The 21,659-nt window shown below is 43.6% G+C and overlaps 1 protein-coding gene across 3 annotated transcripts; it reads right to left on the reverse strand.

Annotated features, from left to right (window-relative positions):
* Positions 1-58: 58 nt before the first annotated feature.
* Positions 59-11,030, reverse strand: ZBTB14 (zinc finger and BTB domain containing 14). 3 transcript variants are annotated; one of them, XR_007509746.1, is made up of 5 exons: positions 10,942-11,030; positions 8,470-8,553; positions 5,337-8,003; positions 1,750-3,328; positions 59-582 (listed from the first exon to the last, which is right to left on the reverse strand). XR_007509746.1 is itself a non-coding variant. In XM_049830184.1 (3 exons), exons 2-3 carry the CDS (start codon positions 8,470-8,472, stop codon positions 6,660-6,662), a joined length of 1,347 nt encoding a protein of 448 aa, XP_049686141.1. In that variant the 5' UTR covers positions 8,473-8,553; positions 10,942-11,030; the 3' UTR covers positions 4,685-6,659. The 3 variants fall into 3 exon arrangements, 1 of the variants encoding a protein (XP_049686141.1); XR_007509747.1 differs by lacking the exon at positions 1,750-3,328; XM_049830184.1 differs by lacking the exons at positions 59-582; positions 1,750-3,328 and having other exon boundaries at positions 4,685-8,003.
* Positions 11,031-21,659: the final 10,629 nt, after the last annotated feature.

Raw genomic sequence — 21,659 nt, forward strand, 5'->3', positions numbered from 1 at the left:
TGCTGGAGGTTAAGGTAATGAAAACAAATCAACAAATTATCATCTGAGGCTACTGACGTAAGCAATGAAAACATGTTCTTAAATATAGTGTACCCTAAATACATTAAATACAAATTTGCATTTAATTTGTATTAAAGTTTAATAAATGCAATGTTTAGAACATTTTTGACAGTACATTCTTGCTTCAACTCCAACTCTTCTAACTTTGCCCCTGCAATAGAAATAGAAACAATCTAAACACAACAGAAACCTGTACACAAGCTTTGACAGTATGCAAAATAGAACAACTAGTATCTTTAAAGACAGAGTCCTGAAAACTCTACTCTGTAAACCCCAGTTATGCTGATGATGAGTACAAACCAGACATAAATCATCCACAGTTAACTGGTAACTTTCCTTGAAGAGGAACTCCTGCCTGAAGATACACAGGCTCTCGTATCGGCACCATTTCCAATTTCTAGAGCAGAGAGGAGTATTTGTTCTCAGAGTAGAGTTCTGCCATACTACATCCTCTTGTCTGAACCATCTGCAATGCACTACAGTGGTTTGTTCCCGTAAGCACTGCTTTTGGTACCCTTGACCCTGAAAAAATGGACCTTTATTACTGAAGAATGAAAACTTAAGAGTATCTTTGTCTGTTAAAGTATTCTAAAGATTGATCTTCCCTGCATTTAAGTTGCTTGTGTATGCAGATTACTTAAATATATAAGTAGGCCATTGGGAGGAGGTCAGAAAACTACAAATGTAAACACTGTAGGGTTTGGGGTTTTTTGGTTATTGTTTTTAACAGAATGGGTTTGCCTCAGAAAATGTTTTTCTAAAACAGAAGAGTGCTTTAATGCTTTGGTGGGAAAAGTTGATCAATTTTAATAACTCTTATGATTTTATGATTCCATAAAGATGATCTATAATGGATGCATTATATCCATTAATTTCTTTTGCTTCTGCATTAAGATACAGCTTGAAATCTATTTATATGCATAATATGTAATATGTAGTTACTGCCTTATATACTTACTCAAAATGGCTCAGTATTATTAAAAAGAACATATATTTGGAATTTCCATTCAGTAAGAATTTCAATTTCTTGTTAGTACCACTTGTTTTACAAACTTGTGTTCTTTCAAGAACTACAGACTTTAAAAAAATGTATATACCTTGGAAGGAATCTGGGATACAGGTATCCAGAAATTTTGCTTTGGCCATGCTTTTTGATATATATATACCAAACAGGTCAGACGTGGTACAAATTTATTCATATGGTCTACATATTTTTTCAAGTTTATCTATAAAAAATTAGATTCTTAGCTACAGATTATTAAAAAAGCAGTAAGACTTCAAAAGTCTATTTCTATTTTAAAGAGCTCTAGTGCTGTTCATATTAGAACCACTGAAGTACATAATATTTCAGAGTTCCATAAATATCTAAAGGATTAGGGCCTGCAAATAAAAAAAATATAAAAGAACAATGGAGAGAAATACATTGAAAAACATATCAATATTGTATAAATCACTATTTTTAGCTCTTCTATTATTTCAGATTTCTTGTATTACATTTAATCCTCCATCTGTTCTGAAAAGAGTAATGTTATTATAATTGTTTTAGATCTATATGAAGACAAATGACAGACCAACTGCTATAATGGAATTTTTAATGAAACATGCACATTTCTGGCTGATGGGGCATACTACTGTGATCTACAGACTAACTGTTTGAAAAAGATGAGAATTTCTTAGATCTGTCTTTACCTTCTAGCTAGAATTATCCTATTCTGTACCAATCTGTAAATGTTTACATTCAGAAAAGTCGTATGTTGTTAGTGGTAGATGTACTTTGTTTTGGAAATGCTTTGTATCTTCTGTAAGACAGAGAGGTGTCTAAATTGATAAAAGACTTAATAATAGATAATCTGTCCCTAAAAATATATTCTAAGCTTAGGGTAGACTTTCTGATATCATCTGATATTTTATTCTATATCTCACCCAACTCTATTTTAAATATCCTTACTCACTGGAATCATGAAGAAAATCTCTAGATTAGAAAATTGGGGCCCAATCTTCAAAAGAGCCCCAGTTTGGGTACCTAAATGGCAAGACTTTGAGAAGTATCTTGTATTCTGTAGCTTACATGAACAAACAGAAACTGAACTCCTCAAACTTTTGCTACTTAAGTCAGCATGAGGCATTTTCTTTCACACAACCATCTTTAAAACTGATCTCCAGGTCTAAACCTTCTTAAAAGATTAAAGCAGAAAAATTAAAACACAAGTACTGCAATGTGAATTGTTTCATTTTCTAACATTTGTTTAAATATTCCTAAGAAGGGTGAGTAGAAGAGCTGGTGTGGAATGGAGAAGGGCTGGAAGGTATTCTTTTCTGAACTTTTACAGTTTCCAAACTGAGTTGTGCCAAATAACCAGCAGAATACCCATGGCTAACAAACTGGATCAGAAATTAATCAGATACCAGAGTTCAAAATGTGTTCTCTTTGTTCCTTTTTCTCTTTACAAAAAAACCATACTATTTTTAGGAACACACAGTTAAGATCACAGAATAGCAAAGTTCTTATTTCGAATATTACTTTTCACTCTAAGTTATTTAGTCTTATAAAGCACAAAGCCTTTTAACTAAATGGTTATACTTCCTTAGTATTTAGATCTTTTTGGAACTAAGACTTTGGTTTAGTGTCTCAACTGGTGTTGACCTTCTACACCCATCTGGGTCACCAGAAGAACCTCATTTCACATCAATTAGCATGTTGCTGCATTATGTACATGTAAGCCCTGGTCATGCAAACACCTATTCGTATACTTAATTCCAACAGATGGAGAGTTCGACTGAAGCCACTTGGTCATCTAACGTCGCAACATGGACAGATGTTCAGTACAAGCAAAAAAGAGTAACCAAGACATAATTGACTCTGATTTCACAAACCATAGATGAAGAAGTGTATGTTTAGGGCTAATTTTTGCTACTTAATTCTGAGAAAAACAATTAATTCATATCTAATGTTATTTTAGCCATCTATGTTTCTATAGCATTCTGTCAGACCTGCACACACCCCAATTAGCTAATTTGCCCACTGTTGGAAAACCTGTTAGGAATATTAGGCTAGTCTGACCCCAGTAAAGTCAACTGCAAAATTCCCATTAACTGGACAGAATCTCATCCACTGTCTCATATGCTCTGAAAGAAGTTGCCATCCTTTTAACAGTAAAAATAAAAAATTGCCCATTCCTCAATCAACACAGCTCATAGCTTACGGTTTATCATGCTTGAAAACCTCTGTGGCCTGGAGCTGATGTACATCTGCTTCTATACATGGCATCTGCTGGCACAAGACAGGAGAGAGCTAGGAGCAGTAGCGTCTTAAGATGCAGATTTACCCGAACTTCACAGACAGACCCCCAAAACTTATAAGCTAACATCCCTTCAAAATGTACACAATGAAAAGGATTAATCTAGAACACATTAACAATAACGTACACCTAAGGTTACCTCCACGCTTCCTTTCTGAAACCTTTTCCAAAACTTCAACCTTAAATATTCTAGGCCTTCATCCCTGTCTTGAATAAAAACAATTGGGAAGAAAAAATTACCTATTGGCTTTCAAGAAAAGAAAAAATAAGGTAAGTTCATAGCCTTAAAACAGACAGCAGTAATAGAAATTGCCAATAAAATTCTCAACTTCACAAAAATAACTGAGCCTTTTCCTTCTTGATCAATATTGTCATTGTTGGTCTCAGGAACATACAGCAGCCTTCTGACTCTTAAGCAGCTAAAAACCAGCAAGAGGCCGAAGCCCCTTTCAGAACCTTTGACATGGGAGCAATTCCATTGATTTCACTGAATTTGTTTCCATGACAGACTGTTAAGACCAAGTCTCATGTAAGGTGTTTATGCCTGTCCAAGGAACGTGCAGCAGTAATATTTGTTCCTGCCTCTGCACACTTTTGTATTAGAGTACGTATAATATCAATCCGTCCCAGTTTTAAAAAGCTACAAACATCATGCAAACCTTACAGCTGTAACCTTGCATAACTCTTAAGTGCTGTAAGCTTTAACAGCAGAATTTACTCTGATATAAAACACAATATTATCACACTTTCGGTGGTGTTCTTTTAATGCAAGCCTGCTTTTTGTTAACAATTTCAAATTCACAGCCTGACTGCTGGTGCTCAAATGTCAGAGGGCAATTTTCTTTAACTGTAAGCCTTGAGGTCTGTCTTCCCATTCAAGCATCTGCTGTCTCAGTGAGCTCCATTTTTATTTATTACTTTCCAAAAAAACCAGTGAGGCTCTTCTTGAGAGGTTATTTAGCTCATCCCTCAGCTTCGAGGCAGAATTAACTATATTTAAACCATTCCTAGATGTTTGTCTAAACCGTTCTTGAATATCACCACTACCGGAAATTGCAGTGTCTCCCCAGGCATTCTATTCTAGTAAGTCATTATTCAACCCTTTAAGTTTTTTCTAATGTCTAATGTAAATATTCACTGCTGTAATTTAAGCTCATTACTTCCTGCACTCTTCACAGGAGACCTAGACAAAATTTACTTTCATCATCTTTTACACTTTTGAACTCATCACAACAGATCTGTTTTGTACCGTCTTAAACCCAATTTTATCATCTAAGAAAAAGTGAACACAATTTTAGATAAGAAAATGTAGCAAGACTAATATATTTAGAAAAAAAAGTAGATCTCATTTTGGACCTACTATCTTTATATCTATGATCATATACATTTTAAAACATGACATTTTAACAATGGTCATTTATCATGTTCCTCAAGAGAACCAATAAAATGCAATGACTACACATCCTCTGATGTTGCACAGATACAAAATGTATAGTTTGTTTACAAACTAATATTATTGAATGTAAAATGAAGCAACATTTTAAAAAAATATATTGGTAAAGGTCCAAAGTTTACATTTTCTAAAATATTAAGTTCATGTTTTATTTACAGACCAGCTTTCAAACAATTATTGGCATTTTAAGGTAACTGCTTAACCTGATGAGTACATGAATAAAATGAAGCTGTAAAAAACCCCAACCAAACAAAAAAACAATAATCAAAGTTCCATAACAGTTCCGAAAACACTATTTTCAATTTCTATTTAGAAAAGCAAGATGTGATCTACTACACAGTAACTTACCAGAAACTGGTCTAACACTTTCATATGCTATAGGTATCGCAAGTGACCAACGTTATCCAACCATGTGCCCAAGAGTTCGTTTTTTTTCCCATTCCAACTTCAAATGAAGTTTTGACAACAGTTGTAGTATTTACAAATTTAAAATAAAGGCTTGATATCCCTTTGAATTACATTACCACTGTTACTGAGTCTTCTCGTGTTGACTACATGTAGCAGACTGCAATCCAAAGACCACTTTGTTGACTCTGTGAGTTAACAGTTAAATTAGCAGCATCTACCCCAGCTCATCTGAAAAAAAAACGGGCAACTCTAAGTAACAGACTATTAGTGAACACTGATTCTGGTTCAGTTATGACTGAAGTCACTCACTGAAGTCTCCCTCTTGCTGAGAGGTGGTATGTCAGAAGGCGGAAGTTTTTAAACTTGAATGGGACCCATTAGTTGATACAACCAGCTAGGACACAAAACCCAGCCTGACCACTGTGGGCAGTTATGCAATGGCCTGTGGCTGTGCTCTGCAACTCCAGAGGTCTGGAAGTGACACCCGGTCACTCACCAGCACAGCTAATACTCCTGCACTGCCAGTACCTGTGCTAGGTTAGGTGAACTGAAAGCTGCAGAATAAAACCTACAGCCTCAGGCTGTATTAGCTTTAACTAATTTCTACTGGGTCAGAGTAAGGAACATGTCTCCTTCTCCATGCTGCACCCTTTCTCCTGTGTGGCTCTGTCCTGTCTTCAGGGGCCTGCATAAGAGTAAACACAGAAACAAACGAGGCAGACTCTTTTTCCCACAGAATGGACAGGTGAATGCCAGGACCTTTCTGCTTTGGCAGCCGGGACCACTGTGAATAATGCACTTTTTTCAGGAAAGCAAGTATTTCATTAAACTTGCCACCTTGATTAAAATAAGAGGATATCTGAGGGAATGGAATAAGAAGCAATTTCATTTTGATCACCGTCCCCCCTTACACTCTGTTGTACCAACCTCTAGCACCTACATTAGGTGAAAAAAGGAGGAATTACAAAGCTTAGGGAATCAACATCTGTTTCTCAAAAACTGTTAGGTATAACACCTTCACAATTATGAAAACCAAGTATTTCCTTTCCACATTTGTTATTTTCTGAGATCTCAGTGTTTTCAAACAAAACTCACTGATTTCGATGTCGACATCGTAATGCAGTATTCCATACTGGATGAAACAAAACATCAGCTGGTGATGATTCCTGTTTTATAGAGAACTTGATCATATTCTCAAATTAAATCAGGTATTAGTGCATTATACTGCTAATGACAACAAAACTATTTCATATTTAAAGAATAACCATCTCTGAAATATTTTAAAATACCTAACCAAGCAATGCTATGTGTTCCTATGTAGCATTCAATTCCTCTAAAAATATGTTTTCTTGAAAAGATAATTCTCAGTCTAAATGTATACCAACAATAGATTTTGTTCAATTTAATTTCTTATATTACTTCTGATAAAGTTCCTGCTTTTAACTACAAGCTATAGTTTCTAATTGCTGCTCTGCTTCAGCAGCCATAGCTGCTGCCTGTAACTGTTCTGTTTCACTTTGGATGGAATTGGCTGTAGTAACTTGTTTTCTTTCACTGTGCATATTGTTCTCATGCCTTTTTAGATCAGATGCTTTAGCAAATGCTTTAGTGCAGGAACTGCAGACAAAAGGTTTCTCTCCTCGATGTCTTCTTTCATGGTCTTTGAGGTGGGACTTGTGCTTGAAAGCTTTATCACACATATGGCATGCAAATGGCCTCTCATTACTGTGAACCCTTTCGTGCTTTTTTAGATCCGGTGCACGAATAAAAGACTTTCCACATACCTCGCAGCTGTAAGGCTTGTAACCTGTGTGTATTTTCAGGTGCTCTTTCAAATGAGCTTGCGTGGTAAAGCCCTTTGTACACATTTCACAAACAAATGGTCTATCAGCAGTGTGTAGCTTTTCATGTTTTCTCAATCGCGCTTCATCAGAAAAGGTCTTACCACAAGCCTGGCATACAATGTGTTCCCTGTGACCATAAAGCAAATACTCAAACTTCATATCCCCAGCTGCTGTGGTCCAGCCTGGTGTCTGTTCATCTTTCACTTCACTTATGCCATCATTAAATGTCAAAGCCTGAGGGGTCTGAGATCCTAAGTCTTTTGATTCAGTTGTTTCCATGGGCTCTACTTCTTGGCCATAGCAGTTTACTTTTCGAACTTCTTCGCTTCCCAACTCTTTCAGAATCGCCTCTTGCACTCTCAGGGTAGTGGTAGGTGATTTTCCATCTTCCTGACTTGGGGGAGTTCCTTCCACTGTCGCATCTGATGGACTGTCATCATGATCTCCAATTTCTTCCACCTCATCATCTTGGGTATCATTAGGTTCCCCCATAGGACGGTTTATTTTTAGACAGTACTTGCTCTTGGACTGTGTGTTTTCTTCAGGACTAGATACATCACGTTTTTGAGAGCAGAGTTTATCCAGAAATCGAATACCAAGAATCTGGCCTGAAGACATCATCAAATTTACATCCTCTTTCTTAACAGAAATCTTTGCAGTATACATGTAATTGAGAACTTCCTCAAAAATATCAGAACGAAGAAAATCTATTTCTATTACTGATGAACTATCAACTTCCAGTTTTTTGAAAAGCTTTTTGAAGTAGGTACTGCAGGCAGCAAGCACGCACCTATGTGCTCTGAATTTAACATCTTCAACCACGATAGCTATGTCACAAAATTCTCCTTCCAAACGTTGTTCATTTAATGTTTTCAGGAACACAGTTTTGTGATCGTCATCATTATATTTAATGGTTTCAGACATACTGATGAAAAACTCCTGTAAAATGACATGGGAAAGTTTTGTAATTTTTATAAATTGTCTCAGTCATAAAATCCCAACAGCTGATGTCATTTATACACTAAAAGAATTGCCAAATATTTTTTTTTGCTTAATATGACCAGAAAAAGCCTTTCAGCTGATAAAAGCATTACTCTTAAAATTCTTTTAAAATTGTGAATACATAAAGGTTTTTCCCTAGGTTATATGCTTTACAGAACACATAGTGATTTATAAAGGATAATTTTTCGTACCAATGTATTAAATTATTCAAATATTTATTGATTCAGTTGCCCAAAATGAAAACTTTCTCTGTGAAGTTGCAATTCCCAATAAATGTATGATCCAACTGTAGTAGAAGTCATTCTTATAGCTAAAAGAAATATTAATACTAAAAAATGTATAAGAAATACTCTAAATTTGTCAGCATAACAGCCAAATGTGAAATATCACATATAAGCCTTACCATGAACAATGCAGGAAATTTTCTGAACAAATGATGATTAAGTATTTGACAGATGATTAGCCCTTACAATGGGCCACCTTCAGCCTGGAAGACAGGGAGATAATAACATTTTAAGAAATGATAAAATCGATTCCTGAAATTGTTTTATATTTGTGTGTTAAAACACAGCATTTTCGATTATTTAAAATTATACAAAATGAACTGTTAAAATATCCAGTTATTTTTACTGGTTCTACAGACAGATGACTGTATAAATTGATCTGATAGCACTGTTGTCGTAAACCATGTGTTCACTTTCCTCTGGCTACTTCACTTCCCTGACTCCACTTTCCTGTAGTTTGCACTACATCGAAAAGTCTGAAAGACGTCTACAGGAATCAACAGTGTTAACCCAGCAAGCGACTCATCAAAAAGGTCTTCTGCTGAATTAGTGTGGTGGGCAAGCCTAGTGGCGGGTCTGGCAAGCAGACCAAGCATTCCAAAGGACAGCAGACTGGGCTGTGGATGGATGCACATCCAGGACCAGGGAAAGAGACACCATGGATACCAGATCGCCAGCAACAAAGATACTTGAATGGCAGAAAGAAAATGCAAAACACGTCATTTAAACTATTAAATCCCAATCTCCCACAGGCATCTAATTGTGACAGAAGCAGGAAATGCAGCAGAGGAAGGAAATTTAATATTTGGTTCAGAACAAATCCTCCATTGCCTGGCACAGAGCTACTGTGAACTCCTTTCCTAAATCATAATTTATCCACATGGACCATATATGAAACAGAAGCAGACAACAGGTAGGCGACTTCCCCTCTTGGTGCTGGGTGTTTAAAATGGTATGGGAATGCTTGACTCCCTCCAAACACCTTTGCAGGTCTGGCATCTCAGCATACAGTACCTACTGGCTACAAAAGAAACCTGAGGAAAGCCAAAATTCTTTTCTTGGTCCCTAATAATCAGATGTTGAGATAGCCAGATAGGAAGCGCATAAATATTTGAAATACACAAAAAGAAAAGGAAATCAAGAAATGCTGTGTATTTTTCTGGGCTGTCAGGGTCTACCGTCCCAGGAAAACGTAACAGCCCAGCGCCAAAGAGGACAGGACAAACCTATTTCAACAGGATCTATTTAGAGTTCTTCGCAAGCTGGGAAAAATGCTGCTTTCTTTTTAAGCAAACAGCAAAACGTTACTGCTGATGATCTAGCAGCAATCCCACCCTGTTTTGTTAAACCATATGCAATTTTGCTGCCATTCTGTTGGGACTTAACTAAGCGAGAACCAATTATAGAAGTAATTGGCTGAAGACAGTGTTGCTGAGTACACAGGGGTGCGCAGCAGTTGGTGACAGAAACAAAGGTACTGCTCTGCGAGCGGAGCACGGTAGGCACTTGACCAGAGTACCTCCAGCACGGACTATAGGCAGGGGAAACTCCCACTGCCACCGGGTCACCGCTTCCGCGGGTTAATTCTGAATATACACACACACCCCGCACGCATTTTACACTGCCTTTGCCACCACAGGCACGGGGGAGAGGGGGGGGGGAAGATTATGTCTGGGGTTGTAACTGTTCGTGCAGCTCCTGCCGCGGCCGCCCGAGACACGCTCGGTGCCTCGCCGTGCTGGCGCGCACGGCTGCGAAGGCGTGCGCACTGCCGCGGCGCCAACTGCCGTGCCCGTGACCGCAGAGCCAGCCGGGCGCACGCCCGCTCCATGCACCCGCCGGCGAGGACGCGGCGCGGGCGGGTTCCCGGCGGGGCCCGGCCCTGCCGGGCCGCCACGGCCCGCTCGCCGCCGCCGCGGGAACCCGCGCCGCCGCCGGGGGCCCGCGGCTGCCGGCGCGGCCCTGCGGCAGGGAGGCGCCGCCCGCGCTCCCGGCCCGTCGTCGGGGGCGCCCGCGAGCAGCAGGCGGCCCCTCTCCGGAGCGAGCCCGGCGCTTCCCCCCCCCGCCCCCCTCGCCCCGCGCCGCCTCACGGGGCGGCGCGGCGAGGGCGCCCCTCTCCCCCTCGCCCCAACGCTTCTCGCGCGGCGCCCGCCCCACCGGTGGCGGCGGTCGAGGCGACGCCAGGCCGCGGCCGCGCGCCCCTTTGTTGCGGCGGCCGCCGCCGCGCGGAGCCCGCGCGCCCCAACGTGCGCATCCGCCGCTGGACGTGTTCTCCTCGCCCGCCCTCCCCCCCCGCCCGCCCGCCCGCCCGCCCGCCGCGCGCGCGGGAGGCAGGCGCGCGACGGCTCCGAGCTGTTGGCGGAGGCGGCGGGCGCGCCCGCGGCACCTCCATCTCACCCAGCGCCAGCTGCCTGGGCTTTAACGGCTGCGGCCGTCAGCAGCCGAGGCTGCTGGAGGCGGCGGCACTGAGCGGGGGAGGGGGGAGGAGTAGGAGGCGGGAGGGGGGCGCGCGAGGGAGAGCGCGCGCGCGCAGCGCAACGGCGGCCCTGCCGTTGGGCGGAGGGGGGGAGAGGGAGAGGGCTCGCGCTTACCTGCCACCCGCGCGCGCGCGGAACCGCACTTCCCGGGGAGCGCGGGGGGCTGCCGCTGCCGCCGCTGCCTCCGCGCGGGAGGGGGCCGGGGAGGGGGGGGGGGGAGGGAGGAGGGGGGGGAATTTGGGGAGGGGGACTGGGGGGGGGGGGGGGCCTGCGCGCGTCTCTCCGGCCGTCACCGCCGCCTCCTGCACGAGCACTCAGTGCGCGCGCGCGCGCCGGGGGCGGGGGGACGTGCATGCGCGGTACGAGCAGGGCGCGCCTGTGCCGGGGAGCGTGGAGGAGGAGGAGGAGAAGGCGGGGGGGGGGGTGGAGAGCGGGGGGAGCGCGCCGGCTCCATCTCCCTTTTCGGGGGGCCCGCGCGGCGGGGGCGGCCGGGCGGGGAGGAGAGCGGTGGCGCGCGCCCCGGCCGCCCGGGGGCGGCCCTCGCCGAAGGGGCGCCGGGGAGCCGCTCCCGCCGCGCCGCGGGCACCCGCCCCGCCGCGCCTGCGCCCCCATGGGCGAGCCCGGCGGCCTTCCCCTCGCGCCACTCCCTCTCCGCCTTGCGGCGCACGGCGGCGGGCCCAGCGCGGGCCCGGCGGCAACGCCGGATGCCGGGCGGGAGAGGGGGAAAGAGCGGTGAGGGAAGGGCGCGTGGCAGCCGGCGCTGTGGCAGTCGAGTGGCGCCCGGAGGGGTGGGGCCACGCGCCGGACACGCCCCGGCGGGCGGGAAGGGACGCTCGCGCTCGGCGGCGGTGCGTTGCGCTCGGGGCCCGCGCCCGCAGCGCCGGTGTCGTGGCTCCGCGAGAGGAGCGGCGGGGCTCGGCGGGGCGCGGCGGGGTGGTGGGCGGGCCCGGGGCCTTAATTTAGGCGGGATTTTTAAAAAGCGGTTGTCTGGCGAGTGTCGGTTCGCTCTCGGAGGCCCGGGTGTACGCGCGGACGTTTTCGCTTGGGGTGGCTGCGGTGCTCTCGCACGGGTTTGTGGTTGAAGGCTGGGGGGGCCTTTCTGCCCCTCCACGTCTGTTGTGTCCTCTGCGCGTCACAGGGAGAGGGAAGCAGGGCTGCCTACCAACATCCGCTGTAGGCCGTCACGTAACTCTCCGTGGTTCACACGTCTGGGGGTTCGAACTGAAGAGAAGCAACACGATCACTAGGAAGGACGAAAAGCTATTCTTGCGCTACTCGTCTTCCGCCTCCGATTTTTCTTTTCAAAAACGGTTCGTGAGATGCTAGCCTGATGGCACAACATTCACTGAAATAATTTGTGGATAAATAAAACTTTAAATTGTTTCTGCTAGTGTAAAATGCAGTAGTTCTGCTAGGAAACAAAAAGTTTCAATGTAATCACTACTTGTGTTGAAAATTATAGCAATATGAACAAGTTACTGGAATAGTGGAATCATCCTCTGGGAGCAACATAGTGACTTTTTTCATCAGGTTGATAACTCCTGCCCCTTCCTGAGTTATCTCAGTGATGTTTTTGTGTAATGCAATAATATATGTAGTGAATTGCTCTCCAGCTGGATCACTCTGTCTTTTTTTTTTTTAAATTATTAATGAAAATATTTTTTTTCTACCCACTTTTAGATATACTGGAATGAAGTCCCTATTTTTCCTGGGCGGTCAAAACTGCCAGGCCTGTTTTTGTTGTAACTGCAGCAATCTGCATTCAGAAGGCAGAACTAACTATCTCTAAATCTTTGAATCCTGTACCAGAATTTCCTCCACTGTGGAAGGAGCTTCCCTTTTAGCATTTCATTACGTGCTGTTTCTTTCTTTGACAGTGCCTCAGACGCTCCTGTAATAACCTTATTAGTCTTGAGAAACATGTAACTGCTGAGTTTACCATGTTGACCACGAAATTATGCCACTTCATTTTGTTATGCTCTCTGGTTTTGCTCTATCCATACAGCACCTGGCACAGTACAGATGTGCTTAATATCTAGGGCCAGGTTCTGCTGTAATGCAAGTAATCAGAATTAAACTCCTGGTGGAGAAAAGGATGATACCATAGGAAAAGTACAGCTATCCATTTTTTCTCTCTGCTTTCCTGTGTCATAGGCTACTTCCGAATGTGTACTGCATGTTTCAAATTGCATCGTTAGTAGATCTCAGTGAGATACTAAAATAAAGGAATTCACAGATAACTATGAATTGTGGAGGGTGAAAAGTAAAGCATTGTTACTGTCTTAACTGTGTGTAGTGGGTTGACCCTGGCTGGATGCCAGGTGCCCACCAAAGCTGCTCTGTCATTCCCCTCCTCAGCTGGACAGGGAACAGACAATACAACAAAAGGCTCATGGGTTGAGATAAGGATGGGGAGGGATCACTCACCAGTCATGGTCATGGGCAAAATAGATGCAACCCAGGAAAATTAATTCAATTTATTTCCAATGAAATCAGAGTAGCGTAATGAGAAATAAAAACTAAATCTTAAAACACCTTCCCCCCACCCCTCCCTTCTTCCTGGGCACAAGTTCACTCCCGATTTTCTCTTCCTCCTCCCCTCCAGCAGCACAGGGGGATGGGGAATGGGGATAGTGGTCAGTTCACCACACGTTGTCTCCGCCACTCCCTCCTCCTCAGGGGCAGGACTCCTCACACTCTGCACTTGCTCCGTTGTGGGGTCCCTCCCATGGGGTGCAGTCCTTCAAGCGCAGAATGCTCCAGAGTGGGTCCCCCACAGGGTCACAAGTCCTGCCAAAAAACCTCCATCGTGGGCTCCTCTCTCCACAGGTCCTGCCAGGACCCTGCTCCAGTGTCGGCTTCCCACACGGTCACAGCCTCCTTTGGGCACCCACCTGCTCCGGCATGGGGTCCTCCACGGGCTGCAGGTGGATATCTGCTCCACCGCGGACCTCCATGGACTGCAGGGGGACAGCCTGCCTCACCATGGTCTTCATCACAGGCTGCAGGGGAATTTCTGCTCCAGTGCCTGGAGCACCTCCTCCCCCTCCTTCTTCACTGACCTTGGTGTCTGCAGGGTTGTTTCTCTCACATGTTCTCACTCCTATCTTGGGATGCAATTGCGCAGGCTTTTTTTTCCCTTCTCAAATACATTATCCCAGAGTCACTACCACTGCCACTGATGGACTCAGCCTTGGCCAGCAGCAGGTCCGTCTTGGAGCTGGCTGGCATTGGCTCTGTTGGACATGGGGGGAAGCTTCCAGCAGCTTCTCATTGGAGCCAGCCCCGTGGCCCCTCCCCCACTACCAAAACCTCACCATGCAAACCCAGTACACTGTGTCATTTTTCATTACATATAATGTCCTAGGTATTTGCCATGTGGTCTGAATTTGGCTGTGCTGTTTGGTGAGCTTGCAAACTGAGAGAAAGACTGCCTCATTTCTGTGTGGAAGTGCTAGAACACTGCCGGATTGTAAATACTATAGATAATATTATAAAGCATGTAAACCAAGTGGTAGGACTAAAGGCTGTTAAAATTTAGCAGTACCAGGTAATAATAAAATTGCAGGTGCTGTTCAAACAGCTGCTAATAAGTGGCTTATTTAAACTATTGCATGTGAGACAATTATGCATTTCCTTGTGACTACTTTTGCTGAGTAATTGAAGTGATCAAGAAATAGAAAGCCGTGTCACATGAGAATCCAAGTTTCTGGTGAAACCTGCTTGTCTGAAGTGCACCTATGAACATGTACCCTACACACCTCATGAATACCCTATGCTGAAATGTAACAGAGGAGCCTTCAAGTCATTTCAAGTGCTGGTGTGTGGAAAGAACAGGTAGAATAGCTGCATATGTAAAACAAGGGTGATAACAGGTCTGAATCTGGACATGTTGCTCTACATTTTGGAAATAAAAGACAAAAGGTAAAGGTCACAGAAATTTCCTCTGAAAAGACTTGGGATTGAAAATATGTATTACTGAAGGTGGACCATAAGAATAAGAAAACGTATCTCCACTAGCATGTCTGTGGGGTAGTATATGTAGTCAGGTCAGTTGCCAAAAGCAAGTATTTTTTCAATTTACTGGAAAATACCCTTCTGCAGAAAAAGTGTAACCAAGAGGAAAAAAATGTCCTGATCATGTATCTGACTGAAACACGCTTCCTATCGAATTACTCTGTACCCAGCTAACACAGATTAGCATTCAGGCTTTGAAGTAGTTCTGCTGTTTTCCTATCTGATGAGCCAGACTGTAGATACTGTGGAACTGTTGAACCAATAAGCTGTTTCCAGACTGTTTGGATTGCAGGGACACGTAGGGAAAAAGAACCCTTTGTAGGGTGTGCTTGTTTGTTTAGAAAACTGTGTAAAACAGGAGTGAAGAATGACAGGTGCCACTTTCTGCAACTATGTGTGAGGCATCAGAAATGGCATGCAGGAAAGCCTGAAGGTTTGCACCTAATGTGTTCCAAGTGGCAACTGGGTCATGGTTTAAGCCCAGCCGGCAACAACTAAGCACCATGAAGCTGCTCGCTCACTCCCTCCACCCTGTGAGATGGGAGCAGAAAGTATAACGAAAAGCTCATGGGTCAAGGTAAGGACAGGGAGGGATCACTCACCACTGATGGTCATGGGCAAAAGACAGGCTCAACTTGGGGAAGAAACAAAATCAATTTATTTTACTACCAATCAAAACAAAACAAGGATACTGAGAAGTAAAACCAAATCTTAAAACACCTTTCCCCTCCGCCCCCAGTGCTTCCCACCTCAACCCCACTCCCGGTTCTCTCCACCTCCTCCCCCCGGCAGTGCAGGGGAACAGGGGGGTTGGGGTCAGCTCAGGGGATGGGGGTTGGGGTCAGCTCCCCACACCTGGTCTCTGCCGCTCCTTCCTCCGCGGGGGGACGAGGACTCCACACTCATTCCCTGCTCCACCGGGGGGTCCCTCCCACAGAAGACAGTGTTTCACAAACTTCTCCAACATGAGTCCTTTTTCGCAGGCTGCAATTCCTCACAAACTTCCCTGGGGTGGGTCCTTTCTTCAGGCTTCAGTTCTTCCTGAACTTCCCTGGCGTGGGTCCTTTCCACGGCTGATCTTCAGTCACAGACTGCTCCAGTGCAGGCTTTCCCACAGAGTCCCAGCCATCTTGGGGTGCATCCCCCTGCTCCAGTGTGGGCTCCTCCCCGGGCTGCAGGTGGGCCTCTGCTCCCCCGTTCCCCTCCATGGGCTCGGGGGGGACAGCCTGCCATCTTGTCTCACCACGGGCTGCAGGGACAAACCCTCCTCCCCTCCTTCCTCCTCACTGACCTCGGTCTCTGCAGAGGGGCTTGTTCCTCTCACATCCCACTCCCACACTCACTGCAGGTTCCCCTTCTTAAATCTGTTCTCCCAGAGGTGCCACCACCGCCGCTGATGGGCTCAGCCTGGGCCAGACATGGGTCTGACTTGGAGCCGGGGAAGCTTCTAGCAGCTTCTCACAGGAGCCACCCCTGCAGCCCTCTCCCCTGCTACCAAAAACCCAGCCACACAAACCCAATAGAGACTGGTTTTAAAATATCAGTGGTTTCTTCTGTGTCATGGTTAGGTTTATAAAGTCTGTACGAGTTGCAAGTGATGATACAAGCATTGCAATATTATGGCCAGTTTTCATGTATTCTAATTGTGTCTTGGTCTTGCAGAAATGGTTGTCATACAAGATTTTCCATGTTCACTTTTCATGGGCCAGATTTCTTGTCAGGCCACGTGGGCAAAAGAAAGTAAGTGTACAAAATGTCAGATATTTGTGAAAGGGAATCACAGAGCCTGTTAACGTATTCCGATGTGTCAGCAAGGACAGTCTATGTAAGCCTCCCCAGAGCGTAAGTGAATGCACTAGGACACAGGAGGACAGACAGGGAGCAGATGCTCCTTGCAGTGTGTGTTTCCCATAGCAACCTGGCAAATTTCCCAGCATAAATTTGCGTGCAACTTAGTCATGTTTTTGCATCACTTCTGTATTTTCAAGTATCCCTATAAAAGAGGGAATATTAGAGACAAATGAGGAGGAGCAGAGCATAGATGATGGAGGTTGGCAGCCCAATCCCTGGCTACTAAGCTGTATGAACAGAGATGGTGAGAGGCCATCTCACCATCCAAATGATTGAACAGCACTCACAGTTTGCACCTGTGCCAGAAGAGACACAAGTCCTCTTCAGAGACCTCGATCTCTCAAATCTTATTTAATAGTATTGTATTCTAAGTAGAAGAGCATTTTAATTATATACTTTTCTTACCAATTAATTCTAGCACACCTTGCGACGTGTTTATCTGCAGTCATGTAATACAGGATGATACATGTTTGTCAAAAGTTGTGGTAGGTAAGAGATGTGGCCATGTGAACACAGCAGTTCACACTCTGTGCATGTACAAGGCAGTCCATATTCATTTTGTTTCTAAGCAAAATAGTCAGATCTAGCTGTAACTTGCATAATTTTACACAGCTTATTACTGTCCCTGTTGGATGGTCTCCGTCTCTGTTGTCCCCCTTTTCCTGGGGTTTATTTCTTCATGTTTTGGGGTATGGACTTGTCCTGGTTTCAGCTGGGATAAAGTTAATTGTCTTCCTAGTAGCTGGTAGAGTGCTATGTTTTGAGTTCAGTATGAGAAGAATGTTGATAACACTGATGTTTTCAGTTGTTGCTAAGTAATGTTTAGACTAAAGTCAAGGATTTTTCAGCTTCTCATGCCCAGCCAGCAAGAAAGCTGGAGGGGCACAAGAAGTTGGCACAAGACACAGCCAGGGCACCTGACCCAAACTGGCCAACGAGGTATTCCATACCATGTGACATCACACCTAGTATATAAACTGGGGGGAGTGGGGGTGGAGGATCGCCACTGGGGGACTAACTGGGTGTCAATCGGCAGGTGGTGAGCAATTGCCCTGCGCATCATTTCTACATTCCAATCCTTTTACTATTACTGTTGTCATTTTATTAGTGTTATCATTATCATTATTAGTTTCTTCTTTTCTGTTCTATTAAACCGTTCTTATCTCAACCCACGAGTTTTACTTCTTTTCCCGATTTTCTCCCCCATCCCACTGGATGGGGGGGGAGTGAGTGAGCGGCTGCGTGGTGCTTGGTTGCTGGCTGGGGTTAAACCAGCACTTCATTTCTCTACTGATTTCCTCTATTTATTCCCTATACACCCACCATCCCCTCATTTTTCCTTTTCTTTCTTCTTTTGCACTGTCAATTACCTTACTCTAGACCCAATTCTTGACTTTTTGTCTGATATCCTTATTTGATTGGCACCATATGGACAGTGAGTGAAGAAGGATGGATGCCACTTTCCAATACCAAGTCCCAGAGGAGTATCATGAAACTTCATTTCCTCTTCCTCTCCTGCAGTGTTCTCTCTGTTTCCTTACTCTTCTGTCATTACCTTCCTGCCTTATTCAGTTGTGATCCTGTACTCAGGTACTGAAGCTAAGAAGTGCTGCAGGTAGAAGCTTTAGGGAGCAGCAACGTCTACTGTCATCCACAGAACCCAATGGAAAGAGGACACTGAGCAGACATCAGAGGTCCCAGAGGGGAAAGAAAGAGTACTATGTATATTTGAATCCTTCATCCTAGATAAAGATGGTATCAAATGAACAAAAGCCTAAAATTACACATTCAATCTTAACCTGGATATTTCCTGACTTTTAAGTGTGTAATATATAAGAGGAATAGAAGACATTTTGGTGAATTAGTTAATATTCACTAGGCAAAAGCTGTTTCTGTGATTGATTCCTGTTTGTACTTCAGACTTGCTAACCTTATGGACACACTCGTAAGAAACAACTGGTCCACAAGAGTATAACAGCTTCCTCATGCCTGATCTATCAAAAAAGAACAGATTTCTCCTTCACAGGACAGGTATATTTTTGATTTACAGAGCACATATACCATCTGCTGCTATAAGACTAGCACGGTGATTTCAGTTTCAGCCATGTTTCATGTTCAAGGCAGAGTTTTGCACTACACGGTTAATAGAAGAGACTGCCATTCTGTGAATTATTTATGTGATGTCCAGTTTGTTTATGTAAGTAGGGCAGATGAATTTTTTTGGGTGAATGATCTGCTGGTGTGAGAATGGGCAGAGCAGAGCAGAACAATTTAACTCTTCTTTGAGGTAGAGTTGTGGTTACCAAGTTATCGCAGATCTTGTCATGGCTATGTGAAACTAATTTTTATTCAAATGTGAATTTTTGGACATGGCATTTTCTGCATTTTCTGAAGGGAGTCAAGCTTGCCAAATGTAAACAAGTACTGTTTACTGTGATGTATTTATTTCATCAAAAAAACAAGCCTTTATCTTATGTTGAATATTGGAAACTGTTCCTCATAATTATGGATAGGCTATAATTGAAAAATCAGATGTCTCAGAGCTAGTCCTCAGTCCCCCTCCAACCTCATTCTTTGTCAACCGCATGTTTTGTTATTCCTGAAAATTAGATCTTTATTGTTTACAGGAGGAATAACTCATTAAATTCTCAATTGCTATTTTTGTTATTTAATGCTCTATAAATAAACTAAAAGCAATGTCTAATTTGACAGTTTCGTAACAGTCAGCTACACAGGGTACAACAACAGAAAGAAATGGACCCTTGTCCACACTATGCAAAATGCCTGAAATTCTGTAGCTGAGACTGAATGACCAGGATTCCTGCACTTATAAACCTCTCACAAAATGCCATCAGTAGAGAGGAATCAAGCCCCCCCTAGCAGACAGCTTGCCTGCTTCTAGGTGATATAGCTGCTTTCTTCACTAGTTGGTTGCAGACACATATTTGTGGAAATTTTTCCAAGCAGTTGAACATATTTTGGCATTCATATGCTTAAAGAGAGGTGGAGAACTTCATACAATGAACAAGTTGTGCAGCTGTATGCGTGACATTTTATTTAAAGGTAATAGGTTTTTCTCCACATTTGCTAATAACCATAAACTTTCACTTTTTAAAAAGTGCAGATTTTAGAATGGAGAGCAATTTTGCTGACTGTTCTAGTTTGCACATTTCAAGCTTTCATCAGCACTTTTCCCCAAGGAGATCAGAAATATTTTAGCCTGTTAACACCTGCATTTTTTATCTTATTATTGAATCTGAATATTTGTAGAAAGCATGGAAATTATTTTATGATAATGAAAGTAGAATTCAGAACTGATCTCATCTAACACCAAAGTCATTAAAGATCACTGGAAAACACATCACCAAAAAAACCGTAACCACAGAAAAATATTTGAACTGAGCTGGATTCAGGCTAGAGGCAAAAAAAGCTCAGTGCTTTGTCAAAACTGTTAAATATCATTGATTGTAACCTGTTCAAGAATAGGAAAGATTTAGATAATAGGAGAAGTGTTTGATTCATTTTGAGGGAATAAATGGGCCTGGAAAGCTAAGAGTTATCCAGATGCATTCAAAATCAAGGAGTTAAGATTTGGCTTTTCAACTTTCTCAGTCCCATGGACAAACATGCAACCTTCATTACCAATCATTAAAAGTACAGAAAAAGAAGGAATAACTTCGGTATCCACTTCTCTTCCCTGAACTGACAGTCTATTTGGTTGTATTAAAGGTGGCATTAACTGTCGTGGAGAAAGAATTAATTCTAATGGTCTGTAATGTCAGTTACTCAAACTAGCTTCCTTCTAATTACTTTCTAATGACAGGCATACGTAAAATAATAGCAAACATAGAAATAGAAATTGAAGTTCTTCTGGTGTTTACTCTTGCTTACAACCTTTCCCTTTCAGAAGAACAAGCCTCACACATTGCCTTCAGGCAAGTCATGAGATGCAACTCGTTTGCACCAGCAATAAAGCTGTTTAAGATACCACTTTTTTTCTGATATTTTTGGCCACATGGTTATAGGAATGCTGCAGAAGATGGAGTCTTATCTGGCAACCCCAAATGCTTCTCAAGCAGAGGAGAAACAGGAAGAGAAATGAAAGAGGAAAAGCTAAGGGAAGGAAAATAATAGTACAGAAGTAGGAGGGTGAAATCTAAGTTTGGACTGGCACAGGTATGGTAAAGGCAGCAGTACCAGTGGGGTTCCCCCAGCTTAGGCTGGTCTGAGCCTCCTTGGATCAAGGACCAGCGTTTCCACAATGGATCCTGGCCTTGGAGCAGTGGCAGGTCCCGTGGTAAAGTGTTCCTCTTACCATCTGCTTGTACTTCTACTATTGGTGGCAGCAGGCCTTGTTGTTGGGTGAATTTGGGTTTCTGTATTTAATGTTTTGCAGAAGGGGAAGTAAAAGATATCATAATATAAAATGAATGTGATCGATGTGATAGGTCTGTACTTGTCCCAAAGAGGCTGCATAATTTTTGTCCAAGAAAAAAAAAAAAAAAAAAAATATATATATGTAGGTAAGCTGAGATAGGGAGGTGGTGTGCATGGTTTTGGTTGGTGGACTCATGGTGGATATCGGTCTCTCACTTGCTGTTGAAATACAGCACACAGTTCTGGTTCCCATGTTCTGAAAAGGATGCAAGAAAAAAAAAAAGGAGCAGAAAAAAGCTTCAAAATTATTTGGAGGTCTGCAGGAAGTGTTTTACATTGAGAGACTTTAAAAGCACAAGCTATTTAGCTTCCTTAACAAGAATGCATTAGGATGATTCGATTACAGTGACAAAGACACTTACTTAACTTAATGGAGAGAAAATACCAAGTGAATAAAGGGATCTTTAGTCCAAAGACAAAAGACCTGAATTGCCCATAGCTGGAAGCTGAGACCATGAAACCATTCATATAGGCAATGAAGCATACATTTTTTAAACAGAGGGAGTGATTAACTGTTGGAACAAACC

Source organism: Accipiter gentilis, chromosome 27 (assembly GCF_929443795.1).
Source record: "Accipiter gentilis chromosome 27, bAccGen1.1, whole genome shotgun sequence".
Classification (NCBI taxonomy): domain Eukaryota; kingdom Metazoa; phylum Chordata; class Aves; order Accipitriformes; family Accipitridae; genus Astur; species Astur gentilis.